General features: G+C 44.3%; 1 protein-coding gene and 1 long non-coding RNA gene across 5 annotated transcripts in view; one reads left to right on the top strand and one right to left on the bottom strand.

Annotated features, from left to right (window-relative positions):
- The window catches only part of exoc6 (exocyst complex component 6), a 53,295-nt gene extending 42,724 nt beyond the window's left edge, over positions 1-10,571 (top strand). For all 4 annotated transcript variants that reach the window (XM_061706094.1, XM_061706093.1, XM_061706096.1 and 1 more), the window contains 2 exons: positions 3,395-3,507; positions 7,053-10,571. In XM_061706094.1, the coding sequence (XP_061562078.1) occupies positions 3,395-3,507; positions 7,053-7,179 (240 nt within the window). In that variant the 3' untranslated portion in view covers positions 7,180-10,571. The remainder of the gene's footprint in view (positions 1-3,394; positions 3,508-7,052) is intronic.
- Positions 10,572-22,974: 12,403 nt separating this feature from the next.
- On the bottom strand, positions 22,975-24,614 carry LOC133417829 (uncharacterized). Its single transcript, XR_009770404.1, has 3 exons — positions 24,487-24,614; positions 23,217-23,264; positions 22,975-23,125 (listed from the first exon to the last, which is right to left on the bottom strand). It is a non-coding gene; the product is annotated as an uncharacterized LOC133417829 (long non-coding RNA).
- Between the last annotated feature and the right edge of the window lie 2,292 nt (positions 24,615-26,906).

The raw sequence follows: 26,906 nt of genomic DNA, 5'->3' as shown, positions 1-26,906 counted from the left end.
TGGTCATTCTTTCTCTGCGGCCCGCTGACGAATGCCTCACGGCACGGTACCGGTCTGCGGACAGGTGGTTGGGGATTCGCTGGTCTACACCACTCACCTCATCCACAATTTTCCCTGTGACAGAACCTTATCAGTTCCTCCCAGCAACACAGACAGCCCCAGGTCATCGCAAGAGGAAAAGAGGCCAGTAAAGGGAGAACAATTTGTGCAGATCTCATAGAGATGCTGAGTAAACGGCAGGATGTGGAGGAACTGTTCTCGCGAAGCTTGGCTCCTCGCCTCCGCAAACTAGACATTGAAAACAGTCAGGCCAACGTAGAACTCCTGCAGGTGCTACACCGTGAAGGATTTTCATAGACATTTACGGCGTTCTTTTCAGCTTCTTTCTGTTTCATCAATGTTGGTTTGTTCTATCGTTCAACATGTTCACAATTTGTCTTCACAGTTCACACACACACGTTTCAATCAAATATTTATTTTTTGTATCCGAATTATTTTCTGTGCACAGATACAGTTTTATGTAGAATGAGTATAATTAGTTACAGTATAAACTGACATTCAAGTTCCCTTTTTTCTTTTTTTTTTTTTATATATATATATATATAAATTGAAGTGCAGAAAAAAAAAACATGCTCAAAAATGATTGCCTCTTAAAGGAGAGTGTTTTTTTTTGTTTGTTTTTGGAGCAGCAGCAGAAGGTTTGGTCAGGTTGGCAGTCAGGTGAGCTTTTTCTGCCAGGACACTTCACCAGCAGCAGAGAAGTATGCAGCAAACCTCTCCCGGACAGCGATGGCATCTTTGTAGGCGTGTTTAGAGCTGACAGTTCCCACTTCTTCTAGTGCACACGGTGCCTCACCTTCCTGTGTGAAGTCAGCCTGCCATGTGGAGTTCCACCTCTGAAGAGCCACAGTAGCCTTGACAATCAAAGCCACATTTTCAGGTTTCACTCCAGTCACCTGGGGATTGAAACTCCACTGGGTCGAGAGAATCCCAAAGGCATTCTCAACTACTCTGGGAGCTCTGGAGAGATGGTAGTTGAAAATCCTCACCTGGCACAAACTTGTCAGGCATGGGGGCCAGGTGTGCAGCACCAGGGAGAGGAGCATCCTCTGGCAGATCCGGAGTGTCCTGCTGCAAAGCCTGTCCAAAAGCTGATGCAGCAAAAATCCCCCCAGCACTGCTGTGTCCAAAAGCCCGCACATCCACCATCCTAAAGCGGTAGCTTGCATCCACAGTGGCCTTGAGGACGATAGAGTAGGCGCCCTTGTAGTTGGAAAATAGGTAGCCAGGTTCTGCTGGTGCCTGGATGATGTTTGCCATCCCAGAGTTGCGAGCAATTGGTGGAGGTTCCACCTGTTCTCCCTGACACCAGTGGCTATATCGATCCGATCGGCAGCTTTTGGGCAAGAACTCCTCGATCAAGTGGTTCCATATCTCTCGCGAGACATCAGAAACATGGCCTGATATTGTCAAGATCCCCATGTGGTCACTGGAGGCAATGGTGGTGTAGGAGTCTCCATTAGCCAGGAAAATGAAATCAATTTGAATATATAGATCAACAGATAGACAGACGCACCTATATCTAGTTCTCTGTATGGTTTGCAACAAAAACTGTATACAGCACAGTGTATGTTAAAATATCCCCGATAGATGGTTAGTATAATGAATTTAAAATGCATTCAAAACAAAGTATTAGATTTAAAATGCTATAATTACAAAATATACACACGCATGCCGTAGGCCTAGGTACACACGAACGTAACGTACACGCATACATAACGTATTTACATGCATGCAAAAACACCTGGGATAGGTTGATTGAAGACTCGAAATTGCCCGTAGGTGTGAATGTTTGTGCGAATGGTTGTTTGTTAATGGGTGACCTTTGATTGGCTGGCAACCAGTTCAGGGTGTGCCCCGCCTCCTGCCCCCGAAGATAGCTGGGATAGGCTACAGCACGCCCGCTACCCTTGTGAGGATAGGTGGCTCAGAAAATGGATGGATGGATGAAACGATGACATCCAAGGAAACCTACTGGCAGATGTAACCACCCTGCCAATACCAAGTTTTTAGACTGATTACAGTTCTGAGTAGAACTTTACATTTGGAAACCCAGTGCAAAGATGAAGATACTGTGTGAAAGGTTTTCATGGGCCACAGTACTCCAGTAGTGGTATGTTATAATAACTCACTAACAAGGTGCTGTTGGAACGGTGAGCACATCGTGAGGTTTAGTGTCATATGTGGCCTCCTCTACAAATTGACTTGTGGCTCACCATTAAGCTTCAGGTGAGAATAATAGCATTGTTGTAGAGCTTAACTTAGCTGAATAATCATATTATCCCTAAGCTGCTCTTTCAACGTGAACTAAACACCCAGCTGTTTCACCCTATGACATTAGCATACACTGTGTGCCGGTGCACAAGGGGAGGTGGTAAAGTCCATCAGGTTAACCAGGGGTCATTTGATGGGGGTGTCATCTTAAATGTTGTAAAAACCCAGTTCCCACTTTTGCCTCAAAATCTTTCACTATCTTTTCTTGGTGTCTCCCAATTACGCAATTAGCCAGGATGAAAGAAAACATGAATTCAGTTCAACTTTGCACTGATTCACAGGGAGTAAATTCATGTTTTGTTTTTTTCCCTGCAAAACCTTTTCACACTGCAGGAATCTGTATTAATGTACTTGACATTGGCAACTCTGTACGCAGTAAGAATAAGGAACACGTCTGTGGTTGAATTTGAATTGCGATCCAATTACTGTATAGGTTATAAAGTGGAAGCTGCACACATGGTTTTGAGTGACTGCACTTTTCCCAACAGACGTTATCGCAAGGTTCCTGCCACGCGAACAGGTCTAGAACAACTTTCCTCACACTCTCCTTAAGGAAATTCTGACTATATCAGTATATGCTATATATTTTTGAAAGATTGTACGGCTCAGCGTAAATCCTGTCTAGCTCCGTTTGAGTTAGTGACGTAGTGTACGTGAGCAATGGCAGGGTTTCTGTTTGAGCATCTTGCCTCAAGTAACATCAGCCCTGATATGGCTGCTTATTTACTCCTGACACACACGTCCTTATGCCGATCTAAGGAATTGAACATCAGTCTATTTGGTCGAGTATTCTTAACCAGTTCTCTCATTTTTTTGGATGTGTGGATAGATGGAAACATATCGAAATTGTCTATCCATGGGTTATACAATTTATCATTTTGTTTTATGTTCTCCTTTGAGAAGCAATTAAACAGTCTCACCTCAGCCCTTAACCCCAATTCATCTCAGCCAATCTTCCACTGTTATGTATCTGAATTATTTCAGAGGGAGTCTGTGAGTTAAAAGTTTGATTGTTTTTTTTTTGTTTGTTTGTCTGTGTGTGTCCATGTGCGGTTTGCAGCTACTGGACCTGTTCATGGTGTGGGACTGGTCAACCTACCTCGCAGACTACGGTCAGCCGACCTCCAAGTACCTTAGAGTAAACCCAGCCACAGCCCTGACTTTACTTGAGAAGTGAGTGCATCTGACAGTCAATTTTCACCATGAGATGTTGCCCATCGAAAATACAGTGGTGCCTTGACTTACGAGTTGACTATGTACCATGACCACATTAATAACTCGAAACATTCATACCTCAAATGAGCTTTTCCCGTTAAAATGAAGGGAAATGCCATTAGTCCGTTCCAGCCGATGCGTTTTGTCACATGGTTTTAATAAAGAAAAACAGCACAGTATTGTAAAGTGTCAATAAAAAATCAAATTAGAGAATGAGAATGTAAAGAAAAAAAATGTCTGAAGTCGAAAGTCACACACACACACACACACACACACACACATACTGTAGTACATTCGTGTGTTGTGCCTTTAAATGATCGAGTGTGTGCAATCGTTCCTCCCCTCCAGGCAGCGCGTCAGCTCTCGCAACAGGCAGTATTTTTATTTATTTTTTTTTTTTAGCAGAGGTTACGTTCCAAAAACGTGTACTGCGGCGCTCTCTTATGTGCATAATCAGTGACTGCGCTGCATTTCCGCGGTCGTAGGACAGAACTGTGTCCTCGATGCGAAACAGAGTTTACAGCCCTTCAGAAGAATCGCTTGAATAAAAACAGTACGTTGTGGCATGCACCCAGCTACTGAGAGCTCAGTGAACTCCAACGCAACTGTGACACTTTCCAGGGCTTCTTGTTAGCAGAACTGCACTTTCCACTTTCTTGAGAGCCATACTAAGGACAAATGTCCAGCAAAAAAAAAAAAAAAAAAAAGATAACTGATAAACGTTATGCACGGATCGAATTCTGTTTATTCCTTCTAAGAGAATGGACGAGTGAGTATTGATTTTCTTTTTTGTGAGGTCAAGCAGAACTGAGGATCTGTATCCCTTTTTATGCCGGAACCGTTTTAGTGTGTCACAGTGGACTTTCTAAGCTGCCACTGTGGTTTCTTTTTATTCTGAGGGATATTTGAGAATTAGTCGTTCAGTCGAACAGAACAGTTTTTGGAAGTTGAAGGAAGGACAGGACAGGGACAGAAGGGAGGTCGTGGGTCCGGGGATTGGGTATGTAAATTTTAAACATCCACAGAACTAGAGTGTAAGTGAGGGGATACCCAAGAAATTTGCGGTTATTTGTCGCAATGAGTGACACACCCAGCGAATAAGTCCCAGGGGTGTGTGTCTGCAAGTGGATCGACACCGTTTCGAATGCACAATCAAGCAAAGCAAAGTAAAGCAAATCTATTTACAACCCCAATTCCAATGAAGTTGGGACGTTGTGTTCAACATAATTAAAAACAGAATACAATGATTTACAAATCATGTTCAACCTAATATTTAATTGAATACACTACAAAGACAATATATTTAATGTGCAAACTGATAAACTTGATTGCTTTTAGCAAATAATCATGAACTTGGAATTTTATGGCTGCAACACGTTCCAAAAAAGTTGGGACAGGTGGGGGGGGGAAAAAGACACCTGTTTGGAACATCTGGGACAGGGTCATGTTTACCACTGTGTTACATCACATTTTCTTTTAACAACATTCAATAAACGTTTGGGAACTAAGGACACTAATTGTTGAAGCATTGTAGGTGCAATTCTTTCTCATTCTCGCTTGCTGTTCTACAATATAAGCTGTTCAACAAATATGGGTTGAACATGATTTGCAAATCATTGTATTTTGTTTTTATTTGTTTAACACAACGTCCCAACTTCATTGGAATTGGGGCTTTAAATACCTGGAGTCATTCTCTTTAAAAAGCAAAGACCAAGTCCGAAACCTTGGTGTTCTGATAGATTCCGACCTGACTTTCAACAGTCATATCAAATCAATTACTAAAACTGCCTTTTTTTTATTACTAAAACTGAAGGCTTGCATGTGCCAAGCAGACCAGGAGAAGCTCATCCATGCTTTTATCTCAAGTAGACTTGACTATTGTAATGGTCTTCTGACTGGACTCCCCAAAAAGAGCATTAAACAACAACTCATTCAGAATGCTGCAGCTCGGGTTCTGACCAGAAAAAAAAGAGTTCAGAGCATATTACTCCAATTCTAAAGTCTTTACACTGGCTTCCAGTCAGCTTGAGAAGAGATTTTAAAGTTCTGCTACTGGTCTATAAATCACAAAATGGTTTAGGTCCTGAATACATCAAATAAATGCTAATGGTATATCAACTGAAGTCCAGGTTAAAAACATTTTTTTTTTCTTTCATGCTTTTTAGAGCATTTCAACTGGTTTAATTGTACTTTTCTCTCTCTCTTTGTTTGAAAAGTGTATAAGCTGTTTGTTTTTCTTTGTTTTTAAAATGCTTGAATCATGTAAAGCACATTGTGTTACCTTGTGTATGAAATGCGCTATATACAACCCCAATTCCAATGAAGTTGGGACGTTGTGTTTAACATAAATAAAAATACGATACAATGATTTTCAAATCATGTTCCACCTATATTTAATTGAATACACAACAAAGAAAAGATATTTCATGTTCAAACTGATCAACTTTATTGTTTTTAGAAAATAATCATTAACGCAGAATTTTATGGCTGCAAAGATGGGACAGGTGGCCAAAAAGAGGAGGAGCGTCCCTCAATTGCTCAGTCATTCACAAGCAAAGATGGGGCGAGGTTCACCTCTGAACAAGTGCGTGAGAAAATAGTCGAACAGTTTAAGGACAATGTTCCTCAATGTACAATTGCAAGGCATTGAGGGATTTCATCATCTACAGTCCAGGGCTGTGTTCGTGCCAATGGTATGGGTAACTTAGACATCTGTGAAGGCACCATTAATGCTGAACAGTACATACAGGTTTTGGAGAAACATATGCTGCCATCCAAGCAACATCTTTTTCATGGACGCCCCTGCTTATTTCAGCGAGACGATGCCAAACCACCTTCTGCACGTGCTTCGTAGTTAAGAGTGCGGGTACTAGACTGGCCTGCCCGCAGTCCAGAAAATGTGCGCCGCATTATGAAGCGTAAAATACGACAACGGAGACCCCGGACTGTTCAAGCAAGAATGGGAAAGAATTCCACCTACAAAGCTTCAACAATTGGTGTCCTCAGTTCCCACACGTTTATTGAATGTTGTTCAAAGAAAAGGTGATGCAACGCAGTGCTAAACATGACCCTGCCCCGGCTTTTTTGGAACGTGCGGCAGCCATCAAATTCCAAGTTCATGATTATTTGCTCAAAACAAATAATTATATGCTAAACGTATCAGTTTGAACATTAAATATCTTGTCTTTGCAGTGTATTCAATCAAAGATATAGGTTGAACATGATTTGCAAATCATTGTATTATGTTGTTATTTGTTTAACACAACGTCCCAACTTCATTGGAATTGGGGTTGTATTTAGACTGCAGTTTAGTTTTCCAGTTTTCACAAGTTTAAATTGAAATTACCCAGGGGTGAACCAGGCATAATAATTGCCCTAGATAAATTTCATTCCAGGCTCTGATTAAAATATTGCTCAACTTGTTGCATCACACAGTAATAAACAGTACATTACACTGTATAATGACTGCCTCTCTCTCTATTGCCCTCTCTCTCTGTCTCAAGGATGAAGGACACCAGTAAGAAGAACAATATCTTTTCTCAGTTCAGGAAGAACGACAGAGACAAACAGAAGCTGATAGAGACTGTGGTCAAACAGCTAAGGAGCCTGGTCAATGGCATGTCCTCCTAAGGTCATATATGTCACTCACTCAATCATAGTTCCACACACACTGAAACTGCCCAGACTCAGTCAGACCAGCACTTGCAACCAATACATGAAATCACCCACTCCAAGGAATAGACAAGCACATAGCTCAAACACAGAGGGGCCTGATTTGCTTAAGATTTGCCGGTGCATATTTTGTGTTTGGGGTGCTCTTCTAAATATTCCATGGTACGTAAATATTCCATGGTACGTAAAGCGCAAAACCTCTGCACCACATTTACATCTATTGCCAACAGCGAGCTCAATCTGTCAGAATGAGCGAACATGCAATTTAGCGCCCGCTATTTGGGATCCAAGTATGGCCCACAGAGTGATTAGAGACGGCTACCGTACACACGGAGGAGCCAGTGAACAGACTCCTAATACGGTATACAAAACAAAAAACAAAACAAAAACTCGAGTATTTGATTTACTGTAACAAGAACAATACAAACTAGTTTTGTTTGTTTGTTTCTTCAAGGGTGCAATGATTATAACTGCAAAACCAGTACTGTGACAATGACATCAACGAGAGGAAAAGAACCACAAATTGATGGGAGGTGTTCCGATGTGCATTTGTAATTCGAACTTCCAAATCCATATTTTAAGCTTTCTTTTGAAGACGAAGTTGTTGTATTTTCTTTTGAGCCCATTTTATCACAAAATATAAGATGTCGACTAATATACAGGCATTAAATGTAGATTTGTTTTTTTCTTCGGACACCTACAGAAGGTGAGGAAAAGAACGTTCAGTCTTTCATGTCCATAATGTACAAACAAAATGGCCGATGACGTCTTAAGAGACTGATGTTCATAAAAAAAGATCCTATCCTTTTCTTAACTTTTAACTATTACGTTTTCTGCTTATTTTTTAAGTTCAGCACAAAATTTGAGTGTTTGATCGTAAAATGGGTCTTTACCAACAAGTAAACCTCCTCCGGTGAGCCTGTTTAAATGAATGGCCGATGCATTAAAGGGAGTGTCTTAATGTATTTTATTTTATTTTTTACTCTTGAGCATCACGTTTGCTTTTTAACGACTGCTAATTTATCGATTTTTCTTTAAAGGGGACATATTATGCCAAACCAACTTTTTCTAGTATTTGGGATGTAATCTTGGCTCTATGGTGCCTCAGCAAATAGGGGAAATCGGAATTATAATCCTCCACGCATTCCTGAGTTCCAGACGTTTTTCTGCCGAGAAGCCTGAAATCACGTCAATGGAATTTCTCAAGCTTATGTACGTCACTAGCGGAGATCCGCTCCCGAGCCAGCCGTGTCAACGTAAAAAATGTGTGGGAGGTAACCAATCAGCGGAAAGTATATATGGACAAAGCGGATACAAAACTGGGTCAAACAGAAGTAGATGTCAGAGGGGCCTTTTCTGGACACTCATGACAAAACCAATGTGTTTTTGGAAATTAAATTGACACTTTTATACTAAATCCATGTTAGAGAATCACTCTTTGGAGGTCTATGTAAATATCCAAAATACGGGACCTTTAAAAAAAAAAAAAAAAAAAAAAACCAGGGTCTTCCCAGAAAAGTTTCCTAGATTCCAAAGAACTCAAGGTTGCGGCCACATAGACTCATTCAGGACAGCTCAATAAATGCTGTCAAAATAATCCACAAAAATCACAGACTTGAAGAAACTGTCTATACAACGTACTACATTTGCAATCTGATGAGAAAAATATAAGATGACATTCCTGCTGCATTAAGTACGTCTTAAATTGCCATTTGCAGTACTGTCGCACTGCTGACAGAAAGTAGCGCCAACACACTTTTAATGGATGCCAATATGAGGTACTACCATCATTTATGATTTTGAATGAAATGTGTTTGTTGTCTCTGCATCCAAATACTGTAATCTGGTGATGTATGAAAAAGTCTTTGTGTCTTTCCAAATGATACTTTATTTGATGGATTCTCATTTTGCACACCTCACAAAGTATTTGCCAAAGTACGATGAGAAATCTGCTAGACGCAGTCCACATCTGGCATGGACCATGCGTCTAAGTCAATGGGCAGCAATATAGTACATGATTAAAAATTGTTAGACCATCATCACACACACTGATTTTAAGATCGTGTTTGGAGATGGCAGCGATGTGGTTCCATTGATAATTTCAACTCTTGTGTGTGTTGCCCTTTTCCTTTGTAAATGACACCAAAAGAAAATGTAAAATGGGTGGGGGTGATGTTATGATAATGTATACTTGTATATTTAACATTTCAAGAGCTTTTAAATTTTACATTTTGAATTCTCGAGTTTTGTTCCTCAGGGTGAAATGGGTCTTATGAATGTGTTCTATTCATAAAGCACAGCAATAATGACTTGGCTTCCTTTCAGCCTTGCTGGCAGGTTTAACGTTGAACCCTGCCTGCTGACGATGACCATTTTTGTAATGTATCTGTCGTTATTCTGTGCTCTCAGCGGACACATTTTTACTGTACCGTTTGGCTTCTTATTAGAATTACGTTGTACATTTTCAACGGTTGCTTGTACACTCCCAAAATGATTGGCGCAGTGAGGACGATTGACTTTAGTTTTCATGAAAACCTTTTGGTCAAACGATCAATACGCTATCAATGTTTTTGTCTTCTTCTCACTTTTTATTTGGAATGCCCTGTAGATCAAGAAGTACAGTGCAGAAAAAGAACCCCAAAAACAACAGCTGAAAGAGGCTGCGGCGAAAGCCTGGAAATGGAAAAAAGTCTTCATCTTGTTCACTTTAATCGATTAGTAGTGGACACTATACATTTGCAAAGCGCATTTCAAAGATTTTAAACATCTGGAGGTTATTGCTGACCTCAATATTTTCTTCCATCCATCCATCTTCTACCGCTTATCCGAGGTCGGGTCGCGGGGGCAGTAGCTTTAGCAGGGACGCCCAGACTTCCCTTTCCCCAGCCACTTCATCCGTCCCTTCCGGGGGGATCCCGAGGCGTTCCCGGGCCGGCCGAAGGACGACGTCTCTCCGCCGTGTCCTGGGTCGTCCCCGGGGTCTCCTCCCGGTGGGACGTGCCCGGGAACGCCTCACCTTCTTTATTTATTTTTGTTTGTTTGTTTTGTGGAATAGTGGACAACAAAATGAGCAAAGTTATGTAATTGCTCTCAACTCAATCGCATGGTTTAACTGAGAATGCTACGTTGGGATATACATTTTCAAAAATATGTTTATGGGCAAATGTTTACGTACAATTCCAGACAAACGTTTGTCGTTCTACTCTGTAAGACACCCTCAAAAAGTTTTTTTTAATTTGGTGTGATGTACTAAATATTAATTCATCAGTAAATGATCATTCTTGTTAAATACAAAGCAAGTGTGTCAATGATGAGATTTGGAAGTTCAGTGAAATAAAAATGCAATTTACAGGAAAAAAACTCTCGTGGTTGGTGTGTTCGTGTCATCAAGTTTAATAGATTTCAACGATGGAATATCAGCAACAGTGTGTCATTTCCTCCATAGCTCCATAAACTTTGAACAAAACTAAACACAACCCAAACTAAAGCACAGACCATGACACTCTGTCGTGATTTTTGACCACCTCTGGCTGTGCTAATGGGACTTCTGACTCGCCTCTCTGGCAGCAAGAGGACCTTAGAGATTCCTCAGACGGGCTCTTCTGGCGACTAGAATTCTTTGGAGGTTCTTTAGCCTTGGCCTGTAGTTGGGTAGAGGACCTTTTTGAGGTTCTTTTGCCTTGTTCCTGTGGTGGCCCCACGCGGTCCAACCAGCGCCCCAAAACCAACCACAGCCCAGTGACCGGAACAGGGCCAGAAGGGAGGCGCCGACACCCACCGTGAGCCCCCGAGTCAACCGGGGGCCCACACCCCGACTTTTAAAGGTAGGTTTAAAGGTTGTATGTCTTGTTTCATAATGGCGTTTTCACGTATATTCACTTTTAATGGGAAGTTCCCACTGAGAACTTTCTGAAAAATTCTGACATTTTAAAGTGGGAACTTTGGATCGCCCCCAAATTTGGGATTTTACCGAACGTTTAAAGCGCCTTCAGTTCGAGGACATGGTATCCGCGCTGCGGCAAATGAGCACGGAACACACACAGTACGCCCTCAGGGAGGTTCACGCACACACACGTACACATAACAGGCGTTATTTCTTTCTTTAATATATATATACTGTATGTAAGCCGATATCAGCGACTTCCATGTAACTTGGTTGTCGCCTGTCTGGAGACGTGTCCCAGACCCCCTCCTGGTGAGAGCGCAAGCAATGTTTTGGACTCCGCAGCTGATCACCATCAGCAGTCTCGGCGACGTCGCCGCCCGTGAGATAGGCCCTTGAGGGTATCGAGCCGGTCCGCTGTTCCACGGCCCTTGAATCTGAGATTCGACTTCAGGGCGAACCCTGTTCTCCAGAACCCCCGAATAGACTGTACCAGGGTGGCTGAGAGGTGCGGGTCCCCCTAAAGCTGGTACACACCCCGCGCTCCCCCTTTTTAAAACGGTCCAGTCCGCAGGCACTGTCCCTGTCGTCCACGTGATGATGTAGAGGCCCGTCAACCGAGACAGCCTCGCAATATCCAGACCGTTTAAGGAAGTCCGTGGACGCCATCCGGGCCCACCTCAGAGGGAGGCGCCGTCCACCGTATTATTTGTTATTTTAAAGTCGGCTCTCGCAACGTGTTGGTGCCATTTTACCGTAATGCATAAGTATGAACAATCATCGTGGCGGCTGGCTTGACTTGTCTTTCCGACTGAATTTGCTACGGTAAATAAATATGGTCCGCGTAGTGTAATTGGGAATGTGGCCTTCCCGTGTGTAGCGTTGTCTTCGTTTCGGTCGCTCTTCTTATGGAACTCGCATTTGCAATTGTCAACAATTGGATACCCTGTGTGTAATATAACTACGCACTCGTGACGTCACGTCTGTGATTAGCAGCCAATATGGACGTGCGCCTTCGATCGAAGATTTGCTGTAAAGTGCAATAAATCAATATTGTGGTGTGTTTTTCAGCTTTTACACACTTTTCGCAGCAAAGTAATAACTTACCAAATAAGCCATACGCGTTAATTTGGCCAGTAGACACAGTGTACTATAGTGTATTGCCACCCGCACACCCCACCAACGATGAAAGACTTTGGATAATGAGAAGCCTTTTTCGGTCTAAACGCTGGGAAACGCGGTGTCACTTGTTTTGAAAGTTGCTGCTAATATTTTCTGTCGTCGTGTTTTATGTTTGAGCCTGCCATATCCTACCGCACACACTAACCGGGAAACAGCAAGTGAACTTTAACCCGGGTCAATGTCCGAATGTGAGGATCCCTGTCGCCGCAGACGTAATGAGGCGAGAAACGTTTGGAGTGCCCCATTATCAGTGCCCAGCAGCTACCCTGCCAACACTCATACACAAAGAAACATGTTTGTTTTCCTCCGAGGGTTACCATGCTCCTCGCATGCCAGTTGGACTCTGTTTTACGAATAGTATATTCCAGCCCGTCTCCGGTCAGGGTCTGTACTGAGAGAGAATTGAGTCCAGATCTGCCTCGACCAAACCACGGCAGAACAATGCGGTAGTTAGACAGTCTCGATATTTGACCACAGGTCATGTCATAAGAGTCAAATGGTGTTCTTATTTGTGGATGGAGCATGCAGCGACTAACCATTAGAACAAGACGAGAGAGGACAGGACACAATGTGTGTGACGTGAGCAAGCCAGTGCTACTGATGACTGCTGCGGTGGGATGCGTTTTATAGTGTCTAAACACCAGCAAGAACCTGTGACTTGATATCTTAATATAAGCTGGCTTATTATTAGTGATCCCAACACAAACAATTTAAGCCTGCACAGTTCGATTTGGCGCTGCCACAAAAAAAAGGAGAAAACTCCGACTGCAACTGACAATCAAAACTGCTGAAAGGATTGCCGGTACCCCCCTACCCAGCCTTGAGGATTTGCATGCTGCCAGAACTAAGACAAGACCGCGTAAAATCCCCTTGGACCCTCCACATCCTGGTCAGTCCCTCAGGTAGGCGCTATTGAACAAGGCAACCTAGAACTAGCAGACACTCCAACAGCTTCTTCCCTCTTGCCGTCAACTTGTTAAACAATTAACTTAACTACAATTCCATTCTAACACGCTGGCCGTTGGTCTTGAGATTGCAGTCACATCTGTGTCGGGTCAATTATACATTACTCGTGCACTCACTGCAGTAGTCTCGCCAGTCTGCACTACTTGCATATCTGTAGTTAACCAACACTGGCCACTCATGTGTCTGAGAAGTATCTGCACCATTTGAACAATTGACGTTGTTCCAGATTATCGCACTACGAGCCACTTTGAGCTGCGTAAAGTTCTTGAAGTCTCTGCAGCCTTTGCACAACCGTCACTCCACCAGACTATTGTTCTAGTAGTCATTACAAACGGCTCTAAATTGCCAGAGGACTCTGCATCATTTGCATGATGTGAAAAAATGTATCGGCATTCCCATTACTGGAAACCTTTTATCGCTCAGTGACTGTGTTTTTATGTTTTTATGTCTCAAAAGTATTCACCATGTCTAGAGCGGCTCCAACTACCGGAGGCAAATTCCTTGTGTTTTTGACACACTTGGCAAATAAAGTTGATTCTGATTCTGGTGTCTATGGAACTTACAGTATTATTGAATGAGCGACGTCACCCACTCTCCAGGACCCGGGGCGGTGTCCCAGAGCACAACCAAAGCACCCCGCCCAGTCCCAAAGAGAGGGGCACGGGAACCGGACCACCCCCCAGCCGCCATCACTCCCCGAGTACACAACCAATAACATCAATTATACAAGCTATTCTAGTGTCTTGTGTATGGATTATTATTTTGGTTTGAGTAGACATTTTACTATGCCAAACGTGTGAAGAACCATTGTGAATCGAGCATCTGCCACACATTTTCAGCATCATGAAAAGGGTCAACTATTGATAAACCCATTTGTACCTGCCCGCCAAATCGAGGGTGAAATTACACAAGCAACAGCAGTCTATAACAAACAATATGTCAGATTATATGATTATTTCAAGCCGAAAGCTTATCGGAGCTACAGTGACGTTGGATATAAAGAACACAGTCCGGGAAGAGGCTGCAGTTAGGGTTTCAGTGCTGTGCTCAAGGGCACTGCCCAGGAAGCAAACTGGCACCTCCCCTTTTGTGTGCATGTGTGTGTTGTGCATAGCAGGTCTCACTCGCCGATTTAGAATAGTGTAGTTATAAAAGGGCAGTATGATGCTCTGTTGGCTGGCGACCGGTTCAGGGTGTCGCCCGGCATGGGCTCCAGCACGCCCGCGACCCTAGTCAGGATAAGCGAAACGGAAGATGAATGGATGAATGAGTATGATGTTATAGTGATTACCCTAAGTGCCTCACAGTCAGGAGATCTGGGTTTGAATCTCCATTGGAACTCGGGATCTCCCTGTGCTCGTGTTGTTTTTCCTCCGGCGACTCCCGTTTCCTCCCACATTCATTCCAAACATGCTTTTTTTTTTTGGTTCTCCAAATTGTCCGTAGGTGTGAATGTGAACAATGCTTGTTTATATTGCGCCCCGTGATTGCCTTGCAACCATTCCACGGTGTGCCCTACCTCTTGTCCCAAGTCAGCGATGATTAACGCATTTGTTCCGTGCCTTTTTATTTATTTTTTTTTCATTTATTTTTTTTGCACAACCAAGTAAAGCAACTTATGAGGCAACACACTGATACAGTGCACCGAACATCAAACCCAGGCTTCACGTGGCAAATGTCCCCTTCCTGTGTCAAATGCAGAAGGACTCCTTCCTGAGTGTTAACGGGAGCGACAAATGTTTTAGTGGCGGGATCAAACGTTTTGGCAAGGCAGTAAAAGGTTGCACATTCACTTCAACACAATAGGCAGACAGGGCTATAGAGCTGTCTTTGCGCTAACATTGTTTCCTTTTCTGTTTCGACCACAATGTATTTCGTCCAGCTTCCAAGTTGTAACAACACCTCGACTACATATTTAGATACAGTACTGAGTATAATCTAAAAGGTAGCATATACAGTACATGTTTCCTGACCATGTTACAGTGAGAGAAAAAGTATGTGAACCCTTTCTTTCGTTGTGTAAAGCGGTCATAAAATGTGCTCGGATCATTTAAATGAGAATAAACAAACGGAGTCTGCTGCGACTGATACCACACTAACGCTGATATGTTTTCATATTTTTACACGGTGACCGGCTGCAGGTGGGGAAACCTGAGCCTTACCCAGGCCAGCCGGGAGTCATGGTCTCTACAGTTCTTTTGACTGAACTCGGGTTCGCATTCACTCAGTTTTATGTTCACTTACTGAAGAACGGACTTTTGAGTAGTGTACGCACGCTAAAATGACTGCACGGTGAACGTGAGTCGTCTTTTATATTGCAGAGTTTACCAAATGTCGTAAACTAGGGAAGGCGGCGTGAGTAAAAACAAACAAACGGGGGGGAAAAAACCGCTCCAACAATGGAACTGCAGGGCAGTATATGACAGTAACCACCATTACGTTAAAACATGGTGTTAGTTATGGAGATCTGAAGATCGTATAACATAGCATTGAGCGGGTTCTGGTCGGGGGGGCCATTCCTCCTAATCGGGCCCTTCGAGGTCTCAGTGTCTTTGCCCATACGTGCATGAAAGACCCCCAGCAGAACGAAGGAATCCCAATTGGAAGTGTTCTCCGGAGGACTCCAAATAGGGTAGATTCTCTGAGCTGCTGTTTGGTGCGTAGGCATGGACAACGGTCAGGACCTATACCGCAACCAAAGACAGAGGGAGGCTACCCTGTCATCTTCTGTGGTAAACACCACGTGCAGGTACCGAGCCGGCGGGGGAAATATGCCTCGGCCCCTCACGCCAGGCACAACTCCAGAGTGGAACGGAGTCCAACCCCTTTCAAGAGGACTGATACAAGAGCCCAAGCGTGTGTGCTGAGGCAAGCTCGACTACTGTATATCTATATCTGGATATCTCGACTTTGCACACCAGTTGAGGCTCCTTCCTGCCAGAGAGACGGAATTCCACATCCCTCATCCCAGCTTCAGGGATCACATCCGTAACGCTTAGCCTCACCAGGGTCGCAGTTGAGCTGGAGCCTATCCCAACTGACTTTGGGAGCGAGGGGCGGACTGGACTACACCCCGAACTGGTCTCTCCGGTCAATCGCAAGGGCACATGAGATTTTGCGATGTTTTGCTGATGTTTTGTCTGCCGACAAAAGCCGTCGTCACGATAGATCTGTGTTATTCTAAACGTCGCCGTGTTTGCGTTCAGTTGAAGAACAGCAAGCGACCACATGTTGAACCACAGGCGTGACACTGCCCTTGATCCCCTCATCCTGGGAATGTACCTCGGATTTTCACCTCAAGCTACAAACTTGCACATCACACACAGCTTGAGCATTTTCATTAGTAAGGACATGGATTTTTCTTTTTTAATTTCATTTTTTCCCTTTACTGCTGTTCCGGGGGAGCAGCATCTGTAATTATTAGCAAAATACAATTACAAACATTGGCCTGCACATGAATGAGCATGCCTCACTTAGCATTTTGTCACTCTATGGATTAGAGTGTTTTTGGACTTTTTGGACTTTTGAGTTATTGTATTTATTTATAATATCCAAGTTACAGTTTAAAAAAAAAAACCTGTTTTCAATATTCTGCGATTGGCCGGCGACCAGTTCAGGGTGTACCCCGCCTCTCGCTGAAGATAGCCGGGATTGGCTCCAGCACGCCTGCGACCCTTGTGAGGATGAAGCGGTGCGGGAAATGGATGGATGGATGGAGGATTTCAATATTTTGTGAGATGCATTCTTCGATGTAATTTGCCTGTCCCAAAAATGTGCAAATAAGTAAACATTCCAGTTTTACATTCAAATAACAAATATTTTCTTGCAAATTTCCTGTTGGGGGGGGGGGGGGGGACTCTTTATAAAATTTTGAGTTGAATATTTACCTTTGCCATTGTCAACTAACTACATTTAGACACCAAAATCCTCGTCCTTGATCCAAGTCGTGGGAGCGGACCATGCAGTTGTATGGTACAGGTCTGAGGAGTCCTCTCCCTCTGAACTTGGTTGAGAGTTCACTGAAGTGTCAGGGTCGCTAGCAGGTCAGCGGCACAGGAGCTGGGGATTGGGAGGGAGTTGTTGATACAAGCTACAAACATGTCTGCTCACACTGCAGTTGATTGGTGTGATTGTTACTGCCTGTGTGTGTATTAATGCATGGTTGGTCCACTGGCGGTAGTAGCGGATTAGCGGTCGAGTCGACCTGCGAGTTTGCCACTTCAGTGAGCGCTGTTGGAAAGGCGCAGGCGACGACCGCTGCTCTCTCTGATGCGCCAATTTGCCAGTAAAGCAATGCGAAAGGAGCTTATGTAATTAGTGAGACACACAGAGAGACCCCACCCATTTCTTAATGCTGTAACCTATTGTGGGCAACGGGTGAAGGAAGCGAAATCAAATCCGACGTCAGCGTGACGTGATTGTGGATCGCTCCGAGTTGTGACAGTTGACATGATGGTCAATACAAATGATCAACAGCATGATCCTGCTGTTCATCACCTGGTTTGAACGCTGGGTTTCAAAATATGTTTGTTTTTTTTTGTAAGTTGTCTGTGTTTCTTCAACTCTACTAGGGCAATTTTGCATCGCTGCCACGAAACATTTTTGAGTTTGGTTGCGCTTTAAGCAATGGGCGGGGGGCAAAATATTGATTGATTGGCAAGATTATTCCTTGCAATACATCATAGAAACACAGCAACAGCAGATATCGATCGACACTCTCGGTCAGTGTCTGACGTCTATGACTGCATTTTATACCGCATGTCTAAAACCTGTACCGCATTGTAAGACTTTTGCAGACTTTTACCCGGTAGGCTGTCTCAGTGTTGGCATCGACGTGTTCTGCGGTTTCCCTCGCCTGGTTATCTGGGGGGTTGACTTCGCTGGGGCGCGTCGGGGGGGGGCCTCCTTTGCGCGGTATGGTTTTGTCCCTTGGGACCGCTTCGATCGGGCTTGGGACCTCCCTGGGTCCTGGGTGGTCAGTGGCGTTCCCTCGGTTGGGATGTGTGAAATAGGTGGATCAATTGACCACGCATTTGCACTGTACGATTGAGCTCGCATAAGATTTTGTCAACAACCGAGTGTGTATGAAGTGATAAACACCTGCGTCATCTGTGAGTATCCGTCTCGGGTTGCTTTTGTGGCTCGCGTTCATGGCTGAGAAAACGGCGCAACTTGGGATGTCAGTGTTACGAACACAGCTGGAGTTGTCCTTTTATATGAATGGCCACGTTTACATACACGTTAGTGGGCTTGCCACTGGGTCACGAAACCTCTCGTCCGATGCGGCTCAGTCTCAAAATCTCCTTGCCACGCTTGTGTGTAGTTAGCGACAACATCATGCGTGTTTATGCGGCTAAACCTTCAGCGGCATTCAGCCAGCCCTTGGCACCGGGAAGCCGATAAGCTTTAACGATGTGAGCCCCATTGAAATTACCTAGTCATCAAGGTTTAGGTTTAGAGCTGAACCATTTGGGGGAAACACTGTTTTTGTTTTGTTTTTTTGTTCGCTACTTTAAGCAAATATTGCGAATCCGATGAAGCATACGATTTTTCGGGAGTCGATCGTCAGCATTATTCATTGAAAAAAGAAATCAATTATTCTCAAGTATGACCAGTACAACATTGGATCCAGCCAACAAATAACTGGGGGGGACTCAACCACTAACACCGTTTATACGTGGCAGAATGAGTGCGCTCACTCTCGACTTTTATCAAGGAAGGGCTTTCGATGCAGGCGATTTTCGTTCGTCGGCGTGACTAACGTGGGCAGTATTTGCTTCGCCGCATCCCGTTTCAGTTGGCCATTGGCGAGGTGACGACCTGGCAGCGCGAACCCTGGTGACCATTCGCTAGCTCATATGACCACTGCACACTTTATTGCAAATAAATATGAAATCATATAAACTAAATACACTTGCATGTGTGAATGAGGTGACGTCGATGTCATTCCGTCGTGTCTTCCTATTGTTGGTTAGGGTTAGCAACACTATATTGTAGTGTCTATGTGTTAGCAAGATACAGTCGGTAGGGAAAGTGTTCACGCCCCCTTATATTTTTCACTCTGTTATATTGCAGCCATTTGCAAGAATCATTTAAGTTCCTTTCCCCCCCCTCATTAATGTACACACAGCACCCCATATTGACAGAAAAAATTGAAATGTTGATTTTTTTTTTTTTTTGCAGATTTATTAAAAAAAGAAAAACTGAAATATCACACAGCCATAAGCATTCAGACCCTTTGCTGTGCCACTCATATATTGAACTCGGGCGCTGTCCGTTTCTTCTGACCGTCCTTGAGATGGTTCCACACCTTCACTGGAGTCCAGCTGTGTTTGATGATACTGATTGGACTTGATTAGGAAAGACACACACCTGTCGATATAAGACAGTGCATGTCAGCGCAAATGAGAATCATGAGGTCAAAGGAACTGCCTGAAGAGCTCAGAGACAGAATGGTGGCAAGGCACAGATCTGGCCAAGGTTACAAAAAGAAATGTCTGCTGCACTAAAGGTTCCTAAGAGCACAGTGGCCTCCATAATCCTGAAATGGAAGACGTTTGGGACGACCAGAACGATTCCTAGAGCTGGCCGTCCGGCCAAACTGAGCAATAGGGGGAGAAGAGCCTTGGTGCGAGAGGTCAAGAAGAACCCAAAGATCACTTGTGGCTGAGCTCCAGAGAGCCAGTCGGGAGATGGGAGAAAGTTCTAGAAAGTCAACCATCCCTGCAGCCCTCCACCAGTCGAGGCTTTATGGCATAGTGGCCCGACGGAAGCCTCTCCCCGCATGGAGTTTGCTAAAAAAAAAACACCTGAAGGACTCCAAGAGTCCAAGAGAAATAAGATTCTCTGGTCTGATGAGACCAAGATAGAACTTTTTGGCCTTAATCCTTAGTGGCATGTGTGGAGAAAAACCAGGCACTGCTCATCACCTGTCCAATACAGTCCCAAGAGTGAAGCACGGTGGTGGCGGCATCATGCGGCGGGGGTGTTTCTCAGCTGCAGGGACGGGACGACCGGTGGCAATCGAAGGAAAGATGAATGCGGCCAAGTACGGGGATATCCTGGACGAAAACCTTCTCTGGAGTGCTCAGGACCTCAGACTTGGCTGAAGGTTCACCTTCAAAAAGGACAATGACCCTTAGCACACGGCTAACATAACAAAGGAGTGGCTTCAGAACAACTCTGTGACTGTTCTTGAATGGCCCAGCCAGAGCCCTGACTTAAACCCAATTGAGCATCTCTGGAGAGGCCTGAAAATGGCTGCCCACCAACCTTCACCATTCAACCTGTCGGAAATCGAGAGGATCTGCAAGGAGGAATGGCAGAGGATCCCCGAATCCAGGTGTGGAAGAACTTGTTGCATCATTCCCAAAAAGACTCATGGCTGGATCAGCTCAAAAGGGGGCTTCGACTAAATACTGAGCACCGAAAATGCTTATTGGTGGTTTATTCCATCTTATTCAATAATTTTTTGGGGTTTATTTAAAAAAAAAAAACCATTTTCAATGCAATTACAATAGCTGTGAATTATTAGCACTATTCCCAGTCCGGCCCGGTCCCTATCCACTGCGAATAGCGGGGATCCACTGTCGTTCAATTCTTTGGTAATGTGAACTGCAGAGAACAAAATGTGCTTTACAGTAAGATACTTGTCATTTTCCTTGCTAACGTGTTTGTTCATGTTCAAGGTCTGAGTCATACAGCGTCTTAGGAAGGACTGCAGATGTTCATCAGTGAGGTGCCTCATATGTGATATATTTCTATTGGGGCAATTTCAATTTGCACAGAAAGCTACCGCTGGCTACTAGTGTGGATGAATGGGTGGCAACAATGGGAAAATGAAATTGCTAGTATTTTGAGGGGAATAGCACGTCAGCCACATGAACTAGTTCATTTGGGAATGGTGAATTTAGTTTGAAATTATGAACTATGAACGGAACTAGTTCATTTTTGGAACGGTAAACTGAACTATTTCGCGTAGAAAATGAACTCAAAGAGTCGAGTAGATTTCATTTTAAATTTTAAATCTTATTTGTTGACATTACTTGTTAATTCTTGTTGAACTGAACATTTTTATTTATTATTGGAATTGTGTTTTTAAGTCCAATCAATAGTTTTTAATCAAACCAACTGATTTTGTATACTAATTTACCAATAACGGGCCGTTCGGTCCCTGTACGACCGGTGTCAGAGTTTGGTCCGCACAGTAAGTCGGACTCGTTCCCGGCGAGGGTTGGACTCCGCCAAGGCTGCCCTTTGTCACGTCCCGCCAGGAGGAGACCCCGGTTACGACCCAGGACACGCCGGAGAGACTATGTCTCTCGGCTGGCCTGGGAACCCCTCGGGATTGAGCAAAAATCCCAGAACCACACGGGGGGGGGGGGACCTAGTGAATGACCTGCAGAGAGTTGGGGCCAAAGTAACAAAGGCTACCCTCAGTAACACACTACGCCGGCAGGAACTCAAATCCTGCAGTGGCAGACGCGTCCCCCTGTTTATGCCGGTACATGTCCAGGCCCATCGGAAGTTTGCTGGAGAGCATTTGGATGATCCAGAAGAGGATTGGGAAAATGTCATATGGTCAGAGCGTTTTGGTTCAAACTCAACTTTGTTGTGTTTGGAGGAGAACGAATGCTGAGTTGCATCCAAATAACACCGTACCTACTATCAAGCATGGGGGTGGAAACATCATGCTTTGGAGCTGTTTTTCTGCAAAGGGACCAGGACGACTGATCCGTGCAAAGGAAAGAATGAATGGGGCCATGTATGGTGAGATTTTGAGTGAAAACCTCCTATTAGAAACACTATTGTGCCACAGCAGCCTGGTTGTAAATCTCTAACCTAGACCATGACCCCTTTGCCGTTCACATTATGAAGACAGAGGGCCTTATTTTCATGACCGGCGTAAATCCGGCACAGGAAGCAGCGCAACTGACCGGTGCCGGTCAGTTTGTAGACCGGCGGATCCCAAAGTGGGTGGGCTGCGCCACTGTGGGAGTGTTTTGATTTGCCACCAATCCAAGGGGCTCCTCTCATTCCCTTTAACTCGTTTAATGCCAGCCGTTTTTCGGAAATTGCGCGAGCCGGGTGCCAGCCATTTTTGAGCATTTTGACTGATTTCTGAAGGCCTACTGAAAATTGTGTTCAGTAGCTATAGAAACGTCAAGAAAGATTTTAACCCTCTTCTTTCGTCAGCAAAAAAAGTGCATTTCTACCTTTTACCGTTCTTTAGTAAACAGCAGTTGAAGCTCGATAGGTTTCTTGAAAATACCTGTTACCAAGGGAAAAAAAACGTGAAAATGATATTTCAATATTCAATGATATATGAAATATATATTACATTTGTAAAGTGATTCATTTCAATATTTGTTGCTTTTATGATAGCTCAAATATCTAAACATGGTTTCCTACTGTCACTGATGGCGTAGTGGTACACTCGCCTGGGTTCAGTTCCCACTCAGTGGGAATGTGTGAATGAGTGCGAATGGTTGTCCGTGTCTACATGTGCCCTGCGACGGACTGGCGACCGGTTCAGGGCGTACGCCGCCTTTCGGCCGAAGTCGGCCGCCTTAGGCTCCGGCGCCCCCGCGACCCTAACCGGGATACGCGGTGTTGAAAATGGATGGATGGAGGGTTTCCTACTCTAGAACAACATAACACAAAAAAGGCTATTTTGATTGCAAAATGACAGTTTATTTACAAGTGTAATTGATGATGCATGAACTTTTGAAATATGTACAGGTGTTTGTTTGTATGTGTGTGTGTGTGTGTGCGCGCTATTGTGCGCGTGGGTCCGCGCGTGTGGGACTTTTGTCAGTTCCCAGCCAGCAGACGACCAGCCATGAACAACCCCACCACTGCTTTATGCACTTCCTGTAAATGATAAAAAAATAAAAAATAAATAACAATTAGCATAAAATTAAACATTGCTGCAGTGTGAAGTGGAGAAAAATACTTTTTTCACCTTTCTTGCCAACGGGTGTGGGAGTGCATCTGCTGCTGGTTACACCAACTGCAATTGATAGAAATACGTTCAATTACCACAAAATATTTATGTTGTTGCTACAGTGTGATGAGGAAAGGTTAAAAAAATAAAAATAAAAAAAAAATCTACATTACCCATATCACAGTGCACCACTGTCTATAAAAATAAAAGAACGACAATAATTTAAAAAAAAATCTATCCACGCCCTGCTGCTCCCAGTTCAGGATGCATCCGGATCCGGCTCATTGTAATCCGAGTCCGAATGTCCGTTGGCAGTCCACGTTTCGGGGGAAGTGGACCGTGACGTGGTCGCGATCTCATCGAATGCTCTACACGACCAGCCTTACCCGCCCTGTGTTATCGTAGCGTCATCCTTTTCCCCAAAAAAGAAAGGGATGATGGTCGTCATCCTTTTTAGCGTTAGCAGAACTCTTTTTTTAGAGTAAGCTGTTTGTATTTTTCCATGTTTTTTTTTTTTTTTTTTTTTAATCTAACTTGTCGTTCACCGTCTCTCGCGCTCAACCACTCTCCGACAACTCCCCACCACGCCCACATGGGCCCTCAACAGATGTCGTCTTTCTCTGATCGTGCTGACAAAGCTCTGATCAAAGCCACTGCTGCCATCTCATGTCGAAGTCCTTCCCAGGCCTTTGATACTTATTGTGAAGCTGCGCCAAACCCGCTATTACACTTAAAAAAAAAAACACCAGAAACGTATTAATACGTCTTTGGCACTAAATAGATGGATTTACACTGTCTCACAGTTCTGAGATTTTGATTTTGAATCCATACTCTGGCTTTTTTGTGCAGTTTGCATGTTGTCCCAGTGTTTGTGTGGGTTCACCGTGTGGGGCTACTCTGGCTTCCTCAATTGTCAAATTATTATTATTATGATGATTATTATTTATTTTTTTACACAAAAGCACCCTGCATCTGTGGTAGTCGATCTTCGAAGCTCCACTGTATGTCCTAAAAATACAATCCGTCCACTCGAGCTGAATGACTGTTTTGGTTGCAGCAGCACCTTCACACTATGGTGACCCCTTAAATGAAAACACGCCGTGTGCCATAATAGACAGATCCATGCGTGTAATGAGTCACTGTAAAAGCAGCAGCCAGACTGTCTCACCGCTGACAGATCGGCCCTGCCGTGGACACGTAAACAACACGCACGCTCCCGGAACGCACCCCCCCCCCCCCCCCCCCCCCCCCACCACCACCAACCAACAACCGACACGCGCACACTTACCCGACACACATGCAGACATTAGGCAGGTTACAAATACTGACTTCTAAATGCAGTGAGCGCGCCCTTGTTTACTTCCATGTGGCGTTGTAGCCCAGGGATAACCTCGCGTGCGTGAGTGTGCATCACTGCGTCTGTAGCCACTGACCTAAAGTTGAACCCGGCCACACACACACACACACACGCGCGCGCAAAGATATCATTTTTATAACATGGACGCGCGCAGGGCGAGGGCGAGAGAGAGAGAGAGAGAGAGAGATGGTGGGGGTTGAGAGTGAGGGCAGGTTAAAGTCTTCTTGGAGATTCGGAAGAAGTTCACTGTTGAAAGTAGACCAATAAAAACTGGGAGTCAAGCTGAGGTCAACACAGCTTTCCAGAAAGTGTTCATCTTGATTCCATTTTGAATGACAAAATCTACGAACTCATTTTGTTGTACTTTTTAGAAAATAAAAAGGGCAAAGATGTCTACGCAGGGTTGTGCAAAGTATTAACGGACATTTAAATAATTCATTTGACTATATGTTCAACCTATATTTAATTGAATACTCATAAACTTGATTGTTTTTAGCAAATGATCCCGAACATAGAATTTTATGGCTGCAACACGTTCCAAAAAAGATGGCACAGGGTCATGTTCACCACTGGGTTGCATCGCCTTTTCTTTGAACAACATTCAATAAACGTTTGGGAACTGAGGACACGAATTGTTGAAGCTTTGTCGGTGGAATTCTTTCCCATTCTTGCCCGATGTACAGCTTCAGCCGTTCAACAGTCCGGGGTCTCCGTTGTCGTGTTTTACTCTTCATAACGCGCCACACGTTTTCAACGGGGAGGCAGGTGTGGACCGCAGGCAGGCCAGTCTAGTAACTACGAAGCCACGCTGTTGTAACACGTGCAGAATGTGGTTTGGCATTGTCTTGCTCTAATAAACAGGGGTGTCCGTGAAAAAGACGTCGCTTGGATGGCAGCATATGTTTCTCCGAAACCTGTATGTACCGTTCAGCATGAATGGGGCCTTCACAGATGTGTAAGTTACCCACGCCATTGGCACTAACACAGCCCCGTACCATCGCAGATGCTGGCTTTTGGACTTTGCGTCCATCACAGTCCGGATGGTTCTTTTCCTCTTTGGTCCGGGGGACACGACGTCCACAATTCCCAAAAACAATTTGAAAGGCGGACTCGTCGGACCACAGAACAGACCCCTTTGCGTCAGTCCACCTTAGATGATGTTTGATGAGCATTCCTCAACTGTTTTGCCACCTGCTTTTTTGGAACGTGTTGCAGCCGTAACATTCTAAGTTCATGATTATTTGCTCAAAACAATCAAGTCGATCAGTCCGAACATGAACTATCTCGTCTTTGTTGTGTATTCAATGAAATATCGGTCGAAGGTGCTTTGCAAATCATTGGATTGTGTTTTGATTTATGTTTAACACAGCGTCCCAAGTTCATTGGAATCGGGGTTGTACACTGTACGGTACTTTCGGCTTATTCTCACGCGCGTCTTGGTTTGTGGCCGTCCACCTCGTCCTTGACAAGACCACCGTGTTTTTGTGGTCCAATAAAAAAACAATAATACTGCATAATATATTGTATATGAAGCCTCAAACCCCAATAAAGCAGTTTTTCTGTTGCAGTGTGCTCCTCAATCGCTTGGTGTGTGGTGAAGTGTTGCCGATTGAAATGGTGTTTTTTTTTTGCAATGGTCCACTTCAGTGGCTTTTGGCCTCATCAAGGGAATTTTTCGGACCATTCCTCGACAAGTGCGTTTGCGAGGCCAAAGGTGTGATTTCGGGTTGAGGTCAGGACTCTGTTAAGCTCACTCAAGTTCATCCACACCAAACTCCTTTTTGTTATGATTCTTTTTTTTTTTTTTTTTTTTTTAATTGTTTACATTTTATTGACTTGTTTTAAATCTCAAATTTGACGGGTGCTGGGATTCAATTTAGTGGTACTTGAGCGTATATGGTTGCAAGTCCGCATTCTGACGGTGAAGGAAACAAAAACAAATATGTAGCATACGTTGCAGTAAAATAAGAGCAGGAAAGGGGGGGCGGGGGGGGGGGGGGGGGAGGTGTGGAAGGTGTGAATGACACCCAGGGAGAAGGATTAAGACGTTCAGCGAAGCATCTGCAACCGTGCTTTGCTCCTGCTGATCCTCCAAGCAGGACTCCCAGCCAAGCTCATGAGAGTGTAAACGAGCAACGCGCTTCTTTTGTCACCTTTTGTGCGTGCGTGCGTGCGTGCGTGCGTGCAACAGGAGGGAAGGATTAAAAGATGTGCGAGGAAAGGCCGGGCCGGGCCCGGACGGGACGGGCCGGGCCGGGCCGGGCCGGGCCGGGGGGGCGGGGCGGGGCCCAGCGACACCCACAATTAAAGATGAACTTTGAGTGAACTAAATGATCTTCGGGAGGAGAAGG

Source organism: Phycodurus eques, chromosome 19 (genome assembly GCF_024500275.1).
Source record: "Phycodurus eques isolate BA_2022a chromosome 19, UOR_Pequ_1.1, whole genome shotgun sequence".
Lineage (NCBI taxonomy): Eukaryota > Metazoa > Chordata > Actinopteri > Syngnathiformes > Syngnathidae > Phycodurus > Phycodurus eques.
This window is presented reverse-complemented; position numbering and strand designations above follow the sequence as displayed.